This window comes from Phaethon aethereus (genome assembly GCF_964289735.1).
Source record: "Phaethon aethereus genome assembly, chromosome: 2".
In the NCBI taxonomy this organism is placed as follows: domain Eukaryota; kingdom Metazoa; phylum Chordata; class Aves; order Phaethontiformes; family Phaethontidae; genus Phaethon; species Phaethon aethereus.
In genome coordinates this window covers 23,714,307-23,734,448 of record NC_138582.1, presented here as the reverse complement: position 1 = coordinate 23,734,448, position 20,142 = coordinate 23,714,307, and the positions used below count along the sequence as shown (strand labels likewise).

At 38.9% G+C, this 20,142-nt stretch overlaps 1 protein-coding gene across 1 annotated transcript in view; it reads right to left on the bottom strand.

The window, feature by feature from the left end:
* The window catches only part of UBR5 (ubiquitin protein ligase E3 component n-recognin 5), a gene marked incomplete at both ends in the record, with an annotated part of 89,296 nt that overhangs the window by 9,849 nt on the left and 59,305 nt on the right, over nucleotides 1-20,142 (bottom strand). The window contains 23 exons of the mRNA XM_081996629.1: nucleotides 255-475; nucleotides 1,068-1,181; nucleotides 1,281-1,453; nucleotides 2,037-2,110; nucleotides 4,140-4,370; nucleotides 4,756-4,967; nucleotides 7,164-7,432; nucleotides 7,788-8,045; nucleotides 8,961-9,088; nucleotides 10,222-10,337; nucleotides 12,125-12,248; nucleotides 12,487-12,726; nucleotides 13,251-13,411; nucleotides 14,707-14,836; nucleotides 14,937-15,063; nucleotides 15,144-15,262; nucleotides 15,358-15,504; nucleotides 16,459-16,550; nucleotides 16,979-17,127; nucleotides 18,016-18,113; nucleotides 18,451-18,574; nucleotides 19,017-19,112; nucleotides 19,507-19,658. Of these exons, the coding sequence (XP_081852755.1) occupies nucleotides 255-475; nucleotides 1,068-1,181; nucleotides 1,281-1,453; nucleotides 2,037-2,110; nucleotides 4,140-4,370; nucleotides 4,756-4,967; nucleotides 7,164-7,432; nucleotides 7,788-8,045; nucleotides 8,961-9,088; nucleotides 10,222-10,337; nucleotides 12,125-12,248; nucleotides 12,487-12,726; nucleotides 13,251-13,411; nucleotides 14,707-14,836; nucleotides 14,937-15,063; nucleotides 15,144-15,262; nucleotides 15,358-15,504; nucleotides 16,459-16,550; nucleotides 16,979-17,127; nucleotides 18,016-18,113; nucleotides 18,451-18,574; nucleotides 19,017-19,112; nucleotides 19,507-19,658 (3,555 nt within the window). The remainder of the gene's footprint in view (nucleotides 1-254; nucleotides 476-1,067; nucleotides 1,182-1,280; nucleotides 1,454-2,036; nucleotides 2,111-4,139; nucleotides 4,371-4,755; nucleotides 4,968-7,163; nucleotides 7,433-7,787; nucleotides 8,046-8,960; nucleotides 9,089-10,221; nucleotides 10,338-12,124; nucleotides 12,249-12,486; nucleotides 12,727-13,250; nucleotides 13,412-14,706; nucleotides 14,837-14,936; nucleotides 15,064-15,143; nucleotides 15,263-15,357; nucleotides 15,505-16,458; nucleotides 16,551-16,978; nucleotides 17,128-18,015; nucleotides 18,114-18,450; nucleotides 18,575-19,016; nucleotides 19,113-19,506; nucleotides 19,659-20,142) is intronic.

Genomic DNA, 20,142 nt, shown 5'->3' with positions numbered 1-20,142 from the left:
AGCTACCCAGGACATCATAGTAGGTCTGTAGCAGGAAGTCAGGTAGTAAAGGAATTTTACTACAGTTTGCACAGATCTCTTTGAAGACTGTTCAACTGTTCATTTTAAAAGCTATCCAACACAAACTCCAAATGCAAACTAAAGTAAGCTACCCATTTTAATATAAAAAGACTTTGAAGAGCCCCAAATATCCTTTTATAGGAAAGGATATTTATTTAGAAATATTTCACTGAGTAATTTTTAACTCAAACTACCTGAAAGATGTGAGGGGTGGCCCTTCACTTTCTGTCAATCCTATCTCTGCCAACAAGCTGCTTTTCAGTTGTGCTGCAAGATCATGAGCTGAAGGCCCTGGCTTTGAACTCTCAGATTCTTCTGTAGGCACATTTTGTTCCTCCCCTTCCTTCTTTTGCCGATTTTGCATGCTCATAACATTTTTTAAGTTGGCTGCATAAGACATTTTAGTTGGAAGAACCTAAACAAGGAGAAGTAAAATTTAATTGCACTTTCAAAGCAGTCTAGAAGGCTTTTTCAGGAGAAACATATATATACACACATACACAATTAATTAATTTTCAAACCACACAAAAGTGAGCACTATAATTTTCCTGTTAAAACACAGTAATGTCAATTATTTCAACAAATAAAAAAAAAACATTTTCCCACTTTACATTTGCATTTCATACGCTTGCCATTTATTGCCCAGTCTATAGGCAAGTCAAATCTACTGGGCTATAGGGAGATTTAATTCTTTTTATCACAAATAATTACATAATTGGCATTTCAAAATTAACTCCAAACTGTACTGAAGCCTTTAAAAATATTTCAGACCTTTAAAAATATTGCCTGAAATCCACTATAAATCAGTAATCGTAAAAGTTCCTGCATTAAAAAAAGCATATTATTTTTCATAAAAAGTCCAAGTCTTCACACTTACTTGGCTTTTAAATTATCATTCTGAAAGCTACTTAAAATTCTCTCGGAAAACATTACAGTGTCTTTTTAAAGAATTAAGGTATTAGGTTAAATTACCCCACTGTTTAAAATAATAAAACCTTTAAATCTACCTCAAGGCAGTTTCTATCCACTGTAACTTCCATTAAGCACTTCCCGCTGTTGGCAGAAGATGAATACAGACCCTGACTTGGTCGGCCAAACAGATCTTCTTTGCGAGCATTTGGCTGAAAATTAACAGAAGCATTCTGGGTAAATAATATACTTCAGTTAGAAATGAAAAACCAAACTGCAGTTTTCTTCCAGAACATCATCTCTGATGTCACCTGTAATAGATGGGGTTGGTCTGCCAGGGGGATGGCCTCTGCCAGAGGAACCTCAAAAGGATTGGGTGGAATGCAGCCAAGGAACGTCATAGAGTCCGATCGTCTGAAAAACGGATGGTTTTGGCCAGTCTCTGCTGGGAGGGAGTCATCATCTTTGTCATTGAGTGTAGCACCTAAATATCAGAGAAGATTTCAATTCAGTTTTTAGTTGCAAAAGCAAAGGATGTAAAATACCAAAGTTAATACACTTCCCTTTTAGCTCTCTGACTACGGGAGCATCTCTGCAAATTTAATACTTCTACAGGATGCATCCACAAATCCCGTATTTTTATTAAGTTGCTTAGTCATCATTTTCATTCTTTTTACTGTAACTAACTTTACTGAACATGCACTCCTACACTATATGTACTTAGTATAGAGTATACATTCTACCATTTTAATTTGCAGTTTCATCAGATCAAAAAAATCAGTTTAACTCTGATTCAGATTTTAAATTCTGTCATTGTGGAGAATGGCAAGTAACGGCACAGATTCTGCAGTTTAGAGAGAAAGGAGACAAAAAGAGGGCCCCAAAATGAGAACAGGCAATGGGAGAAGTGTGATAAAGTCACAATGGTAAGAAAATCTTACTAAACCCCAAATTTAATGGAACATATACAAATAGCAAAATTTATTCAAAGCCTTAGCTAAAGGGGAAAAAATTCTAAAGAAAGTGTTGCATTTTGGCGTACTACAGAAGTATTTCTGTATACTAACTTTGATTGGTGTCATCATCATTTTCATGTTCTGAATCTTCATTGTCAAGGCCCAGTTCCAAAAGTTCCCGAGTTCTTAAAAACCAAAGAAGAAAAAGAAAAAGAAAGAGTCAATCCTCTTGAAGAAAACATTAGGCAAAACATTTACACCTGTAGCAATCAAATAAAGCAAGAGTATAATCAGTAAGTGTACTGGAGACCTATACATAACAAGAACAAACTCACTCTAAACTTGAAGTAACTCTAGCGTACTTCTCATCACATATTCACTCACTACATTACTCGCACAGTTACCCTTATAGCCATTTGGCCACCTACCAAGTCTGATCTAAAAAATTACAGCTTCAGACAGTGATGGGTAAGCTTGTTTTTAAAGACAATATATGAAAAATAAAGTCAATATAAAAAAAAACAAGGAACCCTGCGTTACTGGAAGAAATATGTACATGAATACTATTCTAAAATTTACTGGTGTAGAATATGCTTAGTCCTATAAAAATAATGTCACTGATAACATTTCAGAAGGTAAGTCTGCAAGCTGCATAGTAGAGACATGGATTCCACTGTATTATAAAAAGGATCAAGAACTTTGATCAGTATTCATTCCTGGCAGTTTGTGCATTGTGAAATATGTTCTGAAACTAGACAACAATCAATAAAATTTTATTTCATACAGGTTACTAAAATGTCATCTAACAGAAGCAACTGACTGAATTTGGAGAAAAAGTCTTATGAGGAGCGGCTGAGGGAACTGGGGTTGTTCAGTCTGGAAAAGAGGCAGCTGAGGGGAGACCTTATCACTCTCTACAACTACCTGAACGGGAGTTGTGGTGAGGTGGGTGTTGGTCTCTTCTCCCTAGTAACTAGCAATAGGACGAGAGGAAATGGCCTCAAGTTGCACCAGGGAAGGTTTAGACTGCATATTAGGAAAAATGTCTTTCCTGAGAGAGTGGTCAAACACTGGAACAAGCTGCCCAGGGAGGTGGTGAAGTGTTAAAAAAAAACGTATACACGTGGCACTTCAGGACATGGTTTAGTAGGCTTAGTGGTGTTGGGTTGATGGTTGGACTTGATGATCTTAAAGGTCTTTTCAAACCTTAATCATTCTGTGATTCTGCAATTTGAACCACTAACCTTTAACTGAAAAGGTCTAAGCCTTGATAGTTTTATAAGCATTTCATGGGAATTTTGAAATTTTTTGATGAACGGTTATTTGACAGATTTCAATATGTGAATTTTTGGGTACAAAGCAGATTCCAGAAATATGTTATTGCATCAAAAAGGCTTAAAGCCACAGCTCTAACTACTCAAGTTGGCCAGCAAAAAAACTCAATCAGTTACTGTATTAAATAAATCATCCCGTGCTTGGGAGGAAACTACTGTTGACAACAACATCCTCTGGTATACATTTTGAGGTTATAACAAGCCTTACGTTACCAAAATATATTGAACATACCATTGGAACTAAAACAACAGTCCAATATATATCTAAAATATCAATATCTCGTATTTTACAGTTACTAAATTGGTAAAGAAAAAGAAAAAGTTAGGTTCCTAATACCTGTGATATTGAAAATTAGGGGCAGGAAGGGGCAAAGACTTGCATTTATTTAACTGTTGACTAGGACTGTTCGGGTACATTACTCAAAACTTAGTAAGAAATAGGAACAGATGGTGTAGACTACCAGTATGTGGACATTTCTATCATCATTAATTGCCATTTTAAATCAAAGTGCACTTCTAAAAAAAATAAAAGAATCTTACAACATTTTAAAAAGTAATAAATGCACCTTGTAAAATGCTACAGCTGAAGTAGCAGGGATTTTCAACTTAAGGACATTTTCAGCTATTGATTTCCCTACTGTGCTTTAAATCATCAGATAAGTCTCAAATATCCACAGGATACTGCAACAGGTGTATCAAACATACGTACATTATATACCATTACAGCTATTCTTTTTATAATATGCATGTCACTACACACACACATAGATATATAGATATACATGTATATAAGTTGCTGAGTAACAATGCTAATGACTGAAACAAAAGGGCATTCGCCACTTTTGCAGAACTTTTTGTATCTATGAGTCAGCATCGGTACCTTTTCCGTTCCAGCTGAGGAGTATCCAATGTTGTCTGTTGATTCATTGCTTTAATCCAATAAATAAGGGCTTGAAAAACATATGCTACGTGCTTTAGTGAACAGACATCTAGAACAGGAAGAACATCTGAGTGCTCATCATTGTGAGAACGCATCAAAGACAGTGCGTAGTTCAGGAAGTCACCACGTGCTGACATCATTCCCTGACGGGCACTGAGTAAAGTAGCACGCCTAGTGAAAGAAAAGGATTGAATATAGAGAAATTAGGGATCAGAGTAGAATGCATCCTTTACACATCAGTCTCTATATTTGAAATATGGATGTAAAAACTCAACCCCCTCTCCTCAAAACAGTGGGATAATAAGGATAACAATCATACTTTTACGCTTTACTAAAAGCGGCTCAGGTGCAGTATATTAAAAACAGTTAACACTTGAGATGAATCTAGTACTTCAGAATAAACCAAATAGTAGTAACAACACAGGAAGCCAACTTAAATCAAAACAGTAACTACCCTGCTGCATTACAAAATTAGATTCCTAAAACGTCAGCGAACAAGATTTGACTCTAAAACTGGTAATTCATGTCACATGCAGTAGCCAAACTATTTTCATACCTTCTTCCCTCGAGTGTTCTTAAGCTAGCTTCCTCACGGGCTGTCATCCTTTCCCTTCTGGCTGAGTTCTGAGAAGCATGGAGAGGATGATTTGGATGCCCAGGATCACCAGCAGATGCTAATGCAGAACCATAACGCAGCTGAGCTTCAGTAGAGTCCATGATACTAACCATCCAATTCCATGTAGGAATAAGCTTTTCTTCTACATAATTCTATAGAAAATGAGATTTAATGAGTTTTCCAAACAACAGAACTAGATTATAAGAATGCAATCTCAACTTAAGCCTCCACCATGGCTTTTAACAGTTACACCTGATTCCCTACAAACAAAGAGGCTGTAAAACCACACTCAAGAATGACCAATGAACGTTTTCCAAAAGCTCTATTGAGACTGCTGATTTACTGTAGTGGTATGCAGCTCTCATCACTTAACACCCTGGTGTCCGTTGAGCATTTTCACCACCTCTCTCCCCCTTTTGGGCATCTCTTCTACTCCCCACCTTAGCACCACCCAGCATCTGCCAGGTGCCACATATCTTGGGGATTTTGGTCCACTGACTTCCTAGTAGCTTTAACAGCCCTCATCCTGCTATGGCATCCACCAGCCAGATCTTTCACCACTCTTCTCCCCTTGCAATTTACTCAGTGAAGATGACAAAGTTAAGACCTGTATAGAGAACTATGTCTGCATATAAGCCTCTCCTCCTGGTCCAGTCTTTTCTTTACCTGTTTCCAACACGGGCTCTGGAGCTTGCTTTTCTTGCCGTTTGCTAACCCCATTGACCTGTTGTGGTTTTTTTGATCCAACAGTCTGCCTTCTTCATTCCTCTACATTCTGGTCTTCAAAAACATCCCTCACACTTCAACTGTTCTTGTATTCACTAAACTAACAAAATACTGTCTCAAGCCTGTTTCTGTACCCCAGTGAAACCTCTGCTGCCAAGCTTTCATGTGCTAACACAAATCTCTTGCTGCCTCAGCTGGAGAGCTCTCCCCTGCACTCATCTGGCAAAAAGGTAACCTTTGCAAAACATCTCTACTCAGCAGAGACAATATTTTCCCACTAAGAATTTGAGCAGTACAGAATAGAAACTGATTTTAGCCTCCGCCATAATAAAACTGTGTTTTCGTATTTATTCCTCTGCATATTTCCCCCAGTGTTTAATCCCCGAATATTTTTGTAAAGTTCCTCTCCCGAATCTGAAGTCTTTTTCTTCCATCGCACTGTGAATAACAGAGCCATAGAAATACTTCATAGCTCAATTATAAGTAAATATACTTTCACCCGGTTTTCACATCATAGCACACAGTACTACTAACAGAAAACTGCATCACTTGACTTCTTGGGCTGCCCAAAGCAGCAGTATTATTCTGCCAGTTGATTTTTGTACTAAATTCAGTACAGATGATTTCACTCTATATGCTATGCCCACATGCAAGTTGATACATAGTTTCTGAACACACTGAAGTTCCTCCCGTGTTTAGTTAGTCTCTGAAACTTCTTTCTATACATGCCAGATACCAGTCTTCGCCTTCATGTATTTTCTCTAAAGATGCACTTTACATATACTTCAAAAACCGACAGTCAAGAGCACTGTACCAAAAAATATGCATGTAACAGGGAAAGGATGATCATGTTCCTGAAAGAAGGGACAGCAAACAGTATATTTACCTGTACAAATCTTTTATCTTATTTAATTATTTGGCCCTTACTAACTTTCTTCTTTTATAGACTCAACAGTTCACATCAAAAAGAATAGGGCAAAAGATCTCTAGAAGAGATCACTAGTATCTCCAAAGCAGTCAATCCTGACTTAACTATTAATTAGATACCAGTCAGACTTAGCTGGGGTGGAGGGCAATAAACTGAAATTCCTTTTTTGAAAGAATTTATGTATACAAAATAGGAACAATTTAATGGAATTGGTAACTACAGCTACTTCAGCCTACACTACCTCTCATATGAGGAGACGCTGAGAGAGTTGAGACAGTTTAGATTCAAGAAACAAACTCAGGAGGATCTTATCAGTGTGTATAAATGTGTGATAAAAAGGTATAAAGTTTACAGAGCCAGGCTCTTCTCAGTGATATCCAGTGAGTGGACAAGAGGCAATAGGCACAAACTGAAATACTTCGAAACTCCATTTGAACTCAAGAAAACACTTTTTTACTATGAGAGTTGTCAAACACTTAACAGGTTGCCCAGAGCAGTTGTGGAGTCTTCATTCTTGGAAATACTCAAAACCTAACTGGACATAGTCCTGAGCAGCCTTCTGTTGACCCTGCAGGAAATTTGGACTAGACAATCTTCAGAGGTCACTTTCAACCTCAACAATTCTAAGATTTTACCTAAAAAACCCCAAGTGTATTGAAATTATGTTTCTCTACAGAGATTTGAATGTTCTTACCTGCAAGTTAACTGCATCTTGATAAGTAAGCTTCACTGCAGCTGGGATCTGGGAGTACACTAAATGATTGTACTTGGGAATCAGACCCATCAGATCAGATATCTGCCGTATCACAATACTGTATGCTCTTGCTAAACTGCTTGCAGACGTTAAATAGCTGCTTGCATTGCTGGCTTCAAGTGCTGCTGCTGCTGCTGCAGCACTCGTACTGATGGTACCACTCCGACGTAGGTTTGATGGATCAATGTAAATCAAGCCCGCTGAACTTGCTAAACATAAAAGAAGGTATGACATTAATGAATTTATTTAACCTTTGCTACGTATTTGTTGTATTGACTGGTATAATGAACATTTCTAGAAATAAACTCGTAAACATTACTGACATCACAACTGTAACTAGCAAAAAATTACTAGCTACAGCAAGCATACACGTATCTTCTTAACAACTGCAACAGATCCTTCCTTTTTTAAATTCAAAACCAGAACTGAACAGTCAAGATAGGTCAGCACTGTCCTTCTAAGACAGGTAGGTAAGATTTCATCCTTAAGAGAACAAACAAAAACAGAGGAAAGAACAAAGCCAGAGTTCACTGACATTCATGCGTGCAATTTACTCAGACTTGCCTGCTGGGGCTGATGTACTAGAAGGAGCAGTGCTAGTAGTCCTCTGGTTTTGGGTATTACGTACAGCCCATTGCATGGAACGGGGAGCTTGGGCAGCACCATTGGCATGTGAGCTATTTGTGGTTCGTTCCAGAGGCTCATCAAGCATGAAGGTCTCCTGCTCTATGTCATCACTCTGACTGCTGCTGCTATCAGAGTCACTGGAATCATTTGATTGAGAGTCATCTTCAGAAAAAAATGCTGGAACACTGCTAGCTCCTATTTAAGAAAATAAGCAATAAACAGTAACTGACAACTGCAGATCTGTCCACATATACATGTATCGTGTCAGCGTTGTAAACTTCTTCCATGAGAAGAAACTACATGTTACTAAAATGGTTCACGTACCACTATTGAAAATCTTTAATAAATTATCCTTATAACATACTGCTAATTTTCCATAGGTTTCATGAAAAAGCAGTAAGATTACTTACATTTCAGAAGATGAATTAAGAAATAATTTGATTTAAAAATTCTTCACTGTTTCTGCCCCCAGGCAATGAATTCTAAAAATTATGCTTCTAAACTGGACAGTAGAGCAGTTGCTTTCAAAAAGCCTTAAAATGATTGGTCAGGTTTTGTGTTTTGTTTAAAGCCATATCTAGCTTCTACACTAAAAAATGAGTGAAAACACTTCATTTAACTTCACAAGAGTACACAGTAATCTCTGGCTAACACACACAGAAGCTCCATAAGAGCAAAAAAGATAGGCCACATCTTAGCGCATCTCCTTGTCCAAAAAGTCTGCACAGTACCTTACAATTACAGACAAAGGAAAAGCAAAGGAAAAAACAGGAAAGATGGGGAAGGCGGAGGTGGGAGGGAAGAAGCTGGGTGAAGACAAAAAATAAAGAAAGGGAAGATAAGATTACAAGAGAAAGGTATTCATTAAGATGTCATAACCAGGTAGTTCTTGCTCTGTTCAATCTCGTTGTGAAGTAATTTCTCCAGTATACCTCTGGAGTGCTGGATGCAGTCCAGATCCAAAGGCAAAGAATAATACTTTTTAGGTGAAGCCAGTTCTGCCCTTCTTAAAGCCATATTCAGTTACTAATACATTTCTTTTTCCTGTACAACTTAATCCTAATATCTAAATTTAAACAGCTAAATTAAACACAGGATAATGTGACATACCTGCTTCTGACCCAGCAGTAGCTGCAGTGACAACACTTCTGCGCCCACTAGCATTGTCCTGATTACTGTGGTTACTCTCACTGTCACTTTCTGTTTCAGCAGCAGCTAGCAAATCCAACTCCATATCACTGCCTAGGAAAACAATACACAAAACATCTCATACGTAGAAAGCGAAAAAAATAGAATGATTGTAGTGACTCATATAAGACATATTAAACAAAGCCCTGATCCTCTTACTACAGAAGTTAATGGATATGCAGGGAGAGGTCATAAAAGCAGTGCAAACATGCAGCAATACTTGGAGCGTATTTTCTTATTTTCCAGTAATTAGCAACCCCTAGCCCTCTCACTCGGTACTGCACATATATATTCAATACACACACACTGAAAATTAAGACTTTAAGGATTCAGAATTAGTCACTGAAGCCAAAAGACTCCACAACTCTGCACGCACATGTATGAGGACAATTAATCATATGCTGTTTCAAATTAATATCTAAGGAACACCTGAAAACTTTAAAAAAAAAATCTAATTAAAAAATACAGGTCCTTTCGAAGTTTCAGTTTTGAGAACTAAATGTTCTGAGTACTCAGCAAGTGAATAAACACATTTCCTGTACTGTAAATGGGTTGACTGGAAACACAAGGCACAGAAAGAGAAGATAATTTTTTTTAAAATCATAGCTTTGGGCCATCTAATCCCAAGCTAACTAATACAACACAAGTCATATTAATGGCAAGACTATTCATACATAATGGATTAATTTGTCTACAAAATACTGAACTGTAATTTAATATTTTGTGATTGGTTTGAAAACTAGCTCATCATGATTCAGATCCCTTTTGAGAACACATCTACCATAACTGCTACTCTGTCATTAGCTATACAAGAGCTAAGCTATTTTTTTAATCCTTCAAGTAGTTTATGTCAACATTTTACAGTAGCAAATACAAAAGGCAAAATAGATATTGTTAACCAAGCATATAATAACATTTGGTTTTGTTTTTTTTGTCCTTTGGTACCTTAACATTTTCTTCTCATGCAAAAAGAGAAAAATAAAAATATTCATGTACTTGCCTACTACAAGTTATCTATAATTTTACTAATCTCCTTTTGTAAGATGCACAGTCTGAAACCCTTAGATTCTCTCTACTCATGTAAGCCTCCCAAATCATTATCATTAGTGACTCCAAAAATGCCTTTTGGTTTTGATGCACAGTTTGTTCATCCACGCAGTAATGTGCATGATATACATTATACGTACCATCTTCATCGTGCTCATCATGCTGGCCTTCTGCTTCAGCATTTTCTTCACCATGTTCTTCCTGTTCATCATGATGGTCTTCTTCACCAGCTACCCCCTCAACCACCTCAACCTGGAAAGAGCATTGTAATTTTATGCTAGAATATCAAAGATAATCTACATACTTTAAAGAACTCTGCGCAAAACTTGATTTAAAAACTAAGAAACAAAAACACACATGTAAGAAAGGTGACCTCACAACTGAACTGACGTGAACAGAAAATGAACTTACAGCCGCAGTAGTTGTAAATGATTGTACACTCCACAGTGTTGTGGAAAAAAAATCAGGCCCATAGCCTTGGACATTAGATTTTAATGCTGAAAGGGTAAAACTGACTATGAAACCTAGAATTAGTTTCTAAATATTGAAGACCTACCATCCTGATTTCCTTCTATGACCAGGTGACCCACCTAGTGGATGAGGGAAAGACTGTGGACATTGTCTACCTGGACTTTAGTAAAGCCTTTGACAGCGTCTCCCACAGCATTCTCCTGGAGAAACTGGCAGCTTGTGGCTTAGACAGGCTTACTCTTCGCTGGGTGAAGAACTGGCTGGATGGACGAGCCCAGAGAGTTGTGGTGAATGGCATTAAATCCGGCTGGCGGCCGGTCACAAGCGGTGTTCCCCAGGGCTCGGTTCTGGACAGGCTGGATCGATGGGCAGAGGTCAACTGTATGAGGTTTAATAAGGCCAAGTGCCGGGTCCTGCACTTGGGTCACAGCAACCCCATGCAATGCTACAGGCTGGGGGAGGAGTGGCTGGAGAGCTGCCCAGCAGAAAGGGACCTGGGGTGCTGGTTGACAGCCAGCTGAATATGAGCCAGCAGTGTGCCCAGGTGGCCAAGAAGGCCAACAGCATCCTGGCCTGTATCAGCAATAGTGTGGCCAGCAGGAGTAGGGAAGTGATTGTGCCCCTGTACTTGGCACTGGTGAGGCCGCACCTTGAATCCTGTGTTCAGTTTTGGGCCCCTCACTACAAGAAGGATGCTGAGGTGCTGGAGCGTGTCCAGAGAAGGGCAACGAAGCTGGTGAGGGGTCTGGAGCACAAGTCTTATGAGGAGCAGCTGAGGGAATTGGGGTTGTTTAGTCTGGAGAAAAGGAGGCTGAGGGGAGACCTTATCACTCTCTACAACTACCTGAAAGGGGGTTGTGGTGACAAGGGTGTTGGTCTCTTCTCCCAAGTAACTAGCGATAGGATGAGAGGAAATGGCCTCAAGTTGCACCAGGGGAGGTTTAGATCGGATATTAGGAAAAATTTCTTCACCGAGAGGGTGGTCAAGCATTGGAACAGGCTGCCCAGGGAGGTGGTGGAGTCACCATCTCTGGAAATGTTCAAAAAATGTGTGGATGTGGCACTTCAGGACATGGTTTAGGGGACATGGCGGCATTGGATTAATGGTTGGACTTGATGATCTTGAAGGTCCTTTCCAACCTTAGTGATTCTGTGATTCTGGTAAAAGACCCTCTAGTTCTCTAATAGAACCTACATAACAGCAACTGTGTCCTGAAAGACTTAAAAACTTTTTTAACAGGGAGTTATAATATAGCATAAACATATATATAAAGGAAGTGACAGATGTATTTATTAGTACTCTAAATCATACTGTAGTTCTGTCAAATGCAAGGCAGTTAGTATACTCTGAAATGACTAAATATTGCTGAATATAAAACAATGATTACAAAGCTCTGTTAAAACAAAATGTTTATGGTATGGTAGGGCTTCATGAAGTACTACTCAGTATCTTTTGCAAACTGGCCATCTTGATGCATGGATTTCTGGTTCAGAGGTTAAAGCATGTGCTAATGCATTAGGTGCCATACTGAAAAGGAAAAAAAAAAAATACAAAAATGAAAACTGACCTCTTCCACATCCGCTGAAACGATATCATCTTGTTCTTCATCCCTGCCACGAACTGGTTGTGACTGGCTGATTCGTCTTTGCTGAGGATTCCTTATGATGTAGGATGACTGAGATTGACTAGAACTTTAACAAAACACAAAACCATAAAAGTAGATTTGGACCTCTGGACGTTACTATGAACCTAAATTACTGCAGAAATCTGTCAGTAAGAAAGTACTTCCAAAATGCTTGGCCAGAACAAGAAGCCTCATGATACTTCCATTAATGAAAAGCTAACAACAACAATCCAAAACAAAACCACCCTTAAAAAGTCTTTGAAAAGAATGAATTTGAAAAATGAATGAGCTTTAGAGAACTTTACCTGCTAGACTGGTCAGATGATGGTCTGGGTGGCAGCGGCTCCACAGAAAACAGTTCTTCACTTCCCTGCATGGCATCTATACTAGTGCTAGCAAGAGTAAAGGGTGCTGTAGGACGTGCAATTCCCATCCTGACTGGAATAATTAGAGATTCTGCTACATTGCACAACTCTTCAACAGCATAGGGCAATAATGCCTGGAATACACGTTTACATTTTCCAATCGGCTGTGGAATAAAATTGCTAGAGAAAAAAATATAGGAAAATAAAGGTCAAATATGTCCCGTCTCCCCCCCCAAAAGTCAAGACAATTATCTTAAACAGACACATACATTCGTGGGTGTATAGTAACAATATGCACAGTTATTCAAGTCAGTTAAAAACATTTATCATTCAATAATTCAAGACTAAGGCTGGATATGTAAATCTATTACTGACAAACAACCACAGATTGTATTTTTCACATGTTAAAAAACCCTATTTCCAAAAATCCTAACATTTTAAACAGGAAGGTTCAGTATGAGCATGTAAGTTTAACAAGCGTGGTATTAAAAAGCTATATGAGATACCAGCAGCTATCGTGCAATCTTGAGATTTGCACCATTTGCACCTTTCCACACAATGCTGCCTACAGACTGAAAATTGAATTATTCAGACATTTCTGCCTATTGTTGATGTGTATCAACTCATTTAATAAGAAAATAAATATTTAAATTAAAAAAAAAAAAGCCAACACCCCGCACGTGTGCGCACACACACACACTTACTTTTTCTTTTTGGAGGAAGCCATTTCCACACTAAGAATGACAAACACTCTTGCCACAGAACGTAGGAATCTCATTGTAACAGCAATAGCTTCTTCTCTGCGTCCTGGTGTGTACTTGTTTTGTAATTCCTTTACCAGAGTACCCAGCAAAGTATCTAAGAGCTGTAGAAACAGGTCATTACAACCCAGTAACGGTGTGTAATTTAGAATCATGAAGCAAGACAGGTTAAGATTCAAAGGGAGACCACAGTTTGTACGGGGTTTGCATGGCAAGGTTTTGGTAGTGGAGGGGCTGCAGCGGTGGCTTCTGGGAGAAGCTGCTAGAAGCTTCCCCTCTGTCAGACAGAGCCAGTGCCAGCTGGCACCAAGCTGGACCTGCCGCTGGCCAAAGCTGAGCCCATCAGTGACGATGGTAGCGCCCCGGGCTAACAGAAACCTGCACGGGGCGTTTGCAGCCAGAGAGAGGAGTAAGAATATGTGAAACAACTCTGCAGACACCAAGGCCAGTGCAGAAAGAGGGGCAGGAGGTGCTCCAGGCACTGGAGCAGAGATTCCCCGGCAGCCCCTGGTGAAGGCCATGGTGAGGCAGGCTGCTCCCTGCAGTCCATGGAGCTCCACGCTGGAGCAGATCTCCACCTGCAGCCCGGGGAGGACCCCACGCTGGAGCAGGGGGATGTCCAAAGGAGGCTGTGACCCCATGGGCAGCCCACACTGGAGCAAGCTCCTGGCAGGACCTGTGGCCCCGTGGGTGACCCACGCTGGAGCAGTCTGTTCCTGAAGGACGGCACCCCATGGAAGGGACCCAGGCTGGAGCAGTTCATGAAGGACTGCAGTCTGTGGGAAGGATTCATGTTGGAGAAGTCCGTGGAGGACTGTCTCCCATGGGAGGGACCCCATGCTGGAGCAGGGGCAGAGTGTGAGGAGTCCTCCCCCTGAGGAGGAAGGAGCAGCAGAGACCATGTGTGATGAACTGACCACATCTCCCATTCCCCATCCCTCTGTGTCACTGGTGGGGAGGAGGGAGAGAAATGGGGAGTGAAGTTGAGCCCAGGAAGAAGGGAGGGATGGGGGGAAGTATTTTAAGATTTGGTTTTATTTCTCGTTACCCTACTCTGACTTGACCGGTAATAAATTAAACTAATTCTCCCAAGTTGAGTCTGTTTTGCTTGTGATGGCAATTGCTGAATGATCTCTCCCTGTCCTTATCTTGATCCACAAGATTCTCATTATACTTTCTCTCCCCTGTCCAGCTGGGGAGGGGAGTGATAGAGCAGCCTTGGTGGGCACCTGCCACCCAGCCAGGGTCAACCCACCACACAGTCATAACAGTGTAAATTCACAAAAACACAACTAACTTCAAGTTATTTTCAAATTAGTCTCCAAGCATGTCACCTGAGATACACTATAATATCACATTATTCAGAAAATCTGTGTAAAACATGGCTAAGAGTGCTTACCAAAATGTCTGCTGTACACTTGACAATAAGGCAGTGCGTAAAACAGTCCAAGCGGATAGTTCCACTTTGCTGATTAAGGTAAACTTGTTCTTCAGGCAGAAGATGACCTATCCTACTGCTTGCACTAAGACTTGGAAAAAACAAAAAGAAAGGAAATACATTTTATGTAAGCCAGCAGGTCTCAAATATTACATCAAACTTTACATTGACAACTATGTGTAAATACACACGGGTCTTTATTTTCCTGGGAGCCAAACATGATCATGGACTTCAGTGCATTCCAGTCCTGCAAAACACGTTCCAAAGCAAGCTGGGCAAAACGAGGAGGTTCTAAATCATGATCAGGCATATCAGAATCTAAAGAGACAAAAAAGCAATATAAGAAAGATGTACTGAAATACGGAATTTGACACTTATTTCAGTGAAACAGCTCTTACCTTCAGGATTTGCAGTTTTACGATTACGATCTTCCCTAATTCTAGGTGGTCTGTACTGGCAGTGTTCCACAGTTTGCCTGGCAACTGTCTGTACTAAAAACAGCAGCAAATGTTCTCCCCTGTAATAAAAATTTGATTAGTGGATATATTATATGCCACATATTTAAAAATAATAAAAATTGTTCTGCTCATGTCATCGCAAATATGAACTTGCCTGCTATTTGGCATGGTAACAAGATTTGTGGTGGTAAGCAGGCGGTAAAGGAGATCAAGGCGAGCAGACTTTTGTCCAGCAATTAGTGTTTTGCACTTGCACTTTTCCCAGCAATCACAGTAGGCTGTTGGAGATGTTCGTTTGAGCCTACAAGAAATAGAAAAGGTGAGCTGCAACACTGTTCAGTAATATACCAAATATTTTCTACACAGGCTGAGGGTGTTAGTGTACACATTAACATTCTTGCTAGTATTTTCTTTACTATAGCAGCAAGATGCCAAAACCTAGCTTAAAAAAGAAATGCAGAGTTTATATGTGGCAACACTTGACATTTGCTTTTCTCGTTTCCTATGCTCATTTTAAGAGCGCAGTTTCAGTATAGAGCTTTTCATAGTGCCTTAGTAAAACTCATCCGAGACCATTTATTCTTCCTCAACATAGCCTCCAGTCATGAAAGTTAAGTTGGAAATCCTCATGACACACAGTAAAGTCTCAGCAATTGTTACAATGCTGAGAATATCTTTATAACTGTATCTATTAGCTTATTATAGCTACAATATTAATGCTGTAACATTTACACCTTGTAACAGTGGCACAAAACATCTGCAGCTTCAAAGCTTTGGACAGGTCCATCAGAGACATCTTGACTGTTCATTTGACTGCTTGCTCTCTTTTCATTTTTATTACACTTGATCTTAGACATTAATATGCTACACTTCTTTCTAAAAGCAAGAATGACCTTTCACCAGAATTCACTGGCTTCAGAAAACTCCTGGAGGCACCCAAAATGAAAACATGGTATTATTTAGATACATTATTCTTCTAATGTTAAGCACTTTGAGGGTGTTAGAATTACTCATTTACTCTAAATGATACAAAGTTAAAAGTACAATACTGCTTCAGGCCACTCTTTCAATTCTGACCCATAAAATCAATCTCACAGAACAGAAGAAAAAGAAGATATTTTAAATATATTTTATTAATCTTCTGTTCTCTAATATTCGAACACTTCAACCAAGGGAAAAACCCTCTTAACTATTAGTGAACAAATGAAGCCACAAAACATTGATTTAGTTATAAGAAAGAGAAGACAATACTTACTTGCAGTCATGTCCTTTGTGACAGACTCTTGCACATTCTGTGCAACAACAAAGAGATTCCAATAGGCCACATGTTCGGCATTCAAATATATCCTAAAAAAATTTACCAAAAATATTATTCATAGTTTTCTCCCTACAGTACTTGCAATCTCACAGCAGTTCAGGTTACAATAAAACTGCAGTTGTTCAGACTGATGCCTTCTCTTAGAGGTAAGTCAATTCTAGAAAGTGAAACTTTGTTGTTAGAATATTCAGTATTTTCGAAGAGCTGTTTCCATCAAAATTTTTGCCAAAGCTGGCCAGAGGGGAAAAGCCACACCCGTAAATAGCCATATTCTGACCAAGACAGCCAGCTTTGAGCGTACAAAGCAATTATGGTAGGCAATAACTATACCAGACTTAAAAGTTACAGTAATTAAAACAATGCAACTTTAATAATTTAAAAATTAGATTAGTAGACTAACACAATACACATCTGAAACACATTCCTGTTTACTTAAAATGACCGAAAAAAGCCTTACTTGGTTAATATGTTCTGCACCAGTCCACGTAAAACTGCATGTATCATTGCAACACAAAACATACAAAGGAGAGTCATCTGGATTTGTACCAGAAGGACAAACCATTCCCATAAACACATCATCTTCTTTTTCACTGGAAGTTGCTTCAGCTAAAAGAAAAATAGAATACCAGTGTTAAAAGCAACCAAAAAACCCGCCACCAAACCCCCAAAAAAACATCAACAGAACCCATACTTGACAGACACTTGCCATTACAAAATCCCACACAGAATTAGAAGTTAGAATAAAGCCTATGTCAGTTTTTCGAGAAGGCTTTCTGCTTGTCACATTACAGATACTTCCTTTAGAAGGTGCTGCAAATTCCTGACAGAAAAATACAACCACAAACTCTTCCCCAGTTTTAAATTCACCGATATTCTAATCAAGTCAGTGGATCACCATTTTGAAGGACTAAAAAATAATTTATGGGCAACATTCTTATAAGGAATACACACAGGCCTATAGACTGTGTCACACCACAGTTCTAATCTGCTTAATTTTCTCCTTAAGTTCAACTTCACGTATTTGTCTTAAACAATTAAATACCAACATTGAAAGAGAGTCACAAAACATGTGTTTGTATAGAAGTCTTTTCAGGAACAGGATTTAGCTTGGCATACTACTTTATCATACCATTTTTTCCCAATTCAAAGAAAGACGTCCCCAGCGATACCTTTGTGCTACTGAAAAATAGTACCTTAATCCACTGACGTCTGTAAAGCAATGAAATGCTGAGGAGACTATAAAGAACACAAAAGCAATAATTCATAGAAATTTATCGTAATATGCACACTACAAAGAGGGAGATACTCCACAAAAGCAAAATTTCCAAAACATGCAGCAATATACAGTGTTTTGGAACGAGGTGTTACCACCATCACCAGTAGCTCAAGTACATGAGCAAAAGAAAAAAAAAGGCGCACTGTTAATAATGAATTCGCACATATGCCAGAGTTTAGAAGGAAACCACACACTAATAATTCCTGAAACTGGTGTACCTTTAGCAATTTTCTGTGCAGTTTCTAGAATTGTAATTGCAGCAGGATATGCCCGGCCGCTAACTGCTGACATAAATGGTGTCATGCCTCTTGCATCCCTAGGGAAAAAAAAACAATAAAGCAACAGACAAGTTAAAACACACTGAATTTTTTTGTTATAACAGGAGAGGTAGGAAACAAATATATGAAAACTTAGCACTGCTATCTTGTGCAAACAGATAAACCACAGAGTGAATAAGCACTCTTCAATTTATTTCACAGAAGTAAAACAGACCTAATTAAGGGATGGCAGGACACAAACACAGCCACTATTCTAACAGTCTCCATTTTAACTAATGCGCCTTTAAATAACCTTTTTAAAAGGGCTTCTATGTAGTAAATTTCAGGTGATACAACATTACAAAGGATAGTGAGAATTCATATGAAAATTCTTACTTAGCTGACAGCAATTCTCGAAGATAAGGTTGTAAAACAACACTATCACACAGTAATTTCAGTATGAAATGAGCATTTGCCTTCCGATCCTTTGATTCCACTACAGATGGTTCGGTAGAAGGACCTGTAATGAGAAAAAAAAATTGCCGAGAAAACAGTTTTCCTCAAAAAATGACTACCTATTAAAAGCAAATAATTCAATGTTTCATCGGGGTGATTAACCAGTAGCTTGACTATTCAGTGGTTTGCCAGTTTCAGTAACATTTCAGTGAAGTACTGTAAATTTCAGTTCCAAATTACATTCTGAAATACAGACAGTAATCCCAATTTCATACTAATTACCATCTTTTTACATATTTGTCACTCCCTCCCCAGGTAAAAAATAATTTTTACATAAAACACAGTATGGTGCTTCATTTACTTTCTGCACACTTGTGAAATTCTGCTTCAATCCAATCTTCGTCTGATAAGAGGCATTTTCATATACAGAAAGTCTGTGCAAGCAAAGACAGCTTTTGAGATCATTTTCCTTCTAAAGCATGATCAGATAAGCAGTATGTCCTCACCTGGTATCGTGGAGGTGCTAGGTCCTTGGCTGGTGCCAGTCGCTGCTGTGGTAAGAGATCCCACAGCGGGGGCCAGGATAAAATCAATGTCACCATCTTTCAGTAAACAGAACAGCAGGATGTATATCAATACATAAAAACATCCCTAACAACATGCTCTTTCTGCAACATCTATTACACTGCAGGTTTTCTGTATTTAATTGGTACTCTTTCCTACAAAAGGCCACATTCCTAGATTAGTAATGTAACAACATTACGAAACACAGTTCACAGAAGTTAGACACCAGCGTTAGAAAGACACATACTGGATTTAAATACAACTGTTAAGTCTTCAGTAAACTCTTAATGTACCACAATGACCTCTTGCTACCTCAGTGACATTAGGTATTTTAGTCTCACGCTGAAACCAAAGTGATTCACTTTAAAAACCACCAGTTCCTTTATTAAATCTCTCATTCTACAGTCTAATGTGATACATGAGCAGACTTACCCGGATCCATCGCAGGAGGATCTGGAACCCAGCTGGGAGGAGCTATTGGTGGAGAAACTGGGTCCTGGTGATCACTTGATGAAGCACCAGCTTCATGTCTGCCCAACCCAGCAGCTCTCAAGGATCTCCTCATCATTTCTCTTAATCTCAAACTGAACACAAAACCAAAGTAAAAATACGATCTCGTTTTCATTCATAATTAGAGCATTTTAAAGCAAAATTTCACACTGAAAAAGGAAACCAAAATCTTATCTCCATTTTTCTTAATAAGAATGAGCAAAGAGGTATTTTTCATTCCTGTATTCCATTTTGTTGCAACAGAATATAATGGCCTTTGAAGAAGAGTCAGACAGCAACGCATCAAAACAGATTTGAGCCCAGAACACATCCCTAGTCACCACAGCACTGCCTCTTGCAGGGAGCAGCAGCAGATGGGCATTATTACCACTATTTGACATTGCTTTTACCCCAAACTCATTACCAGGCATGTTAAGTTTGTGCAAGGATTTGCTCTCATTGCTGCTGTTTTTTAAAATCTAACTGCAAAAAGAGGTTGATGAAAGAATAAAAATGGGGTTTGAAAAGAAATTTTTGATAGGGGTTACTCATTTAAAGTTACTTAACATGAAGTACTGC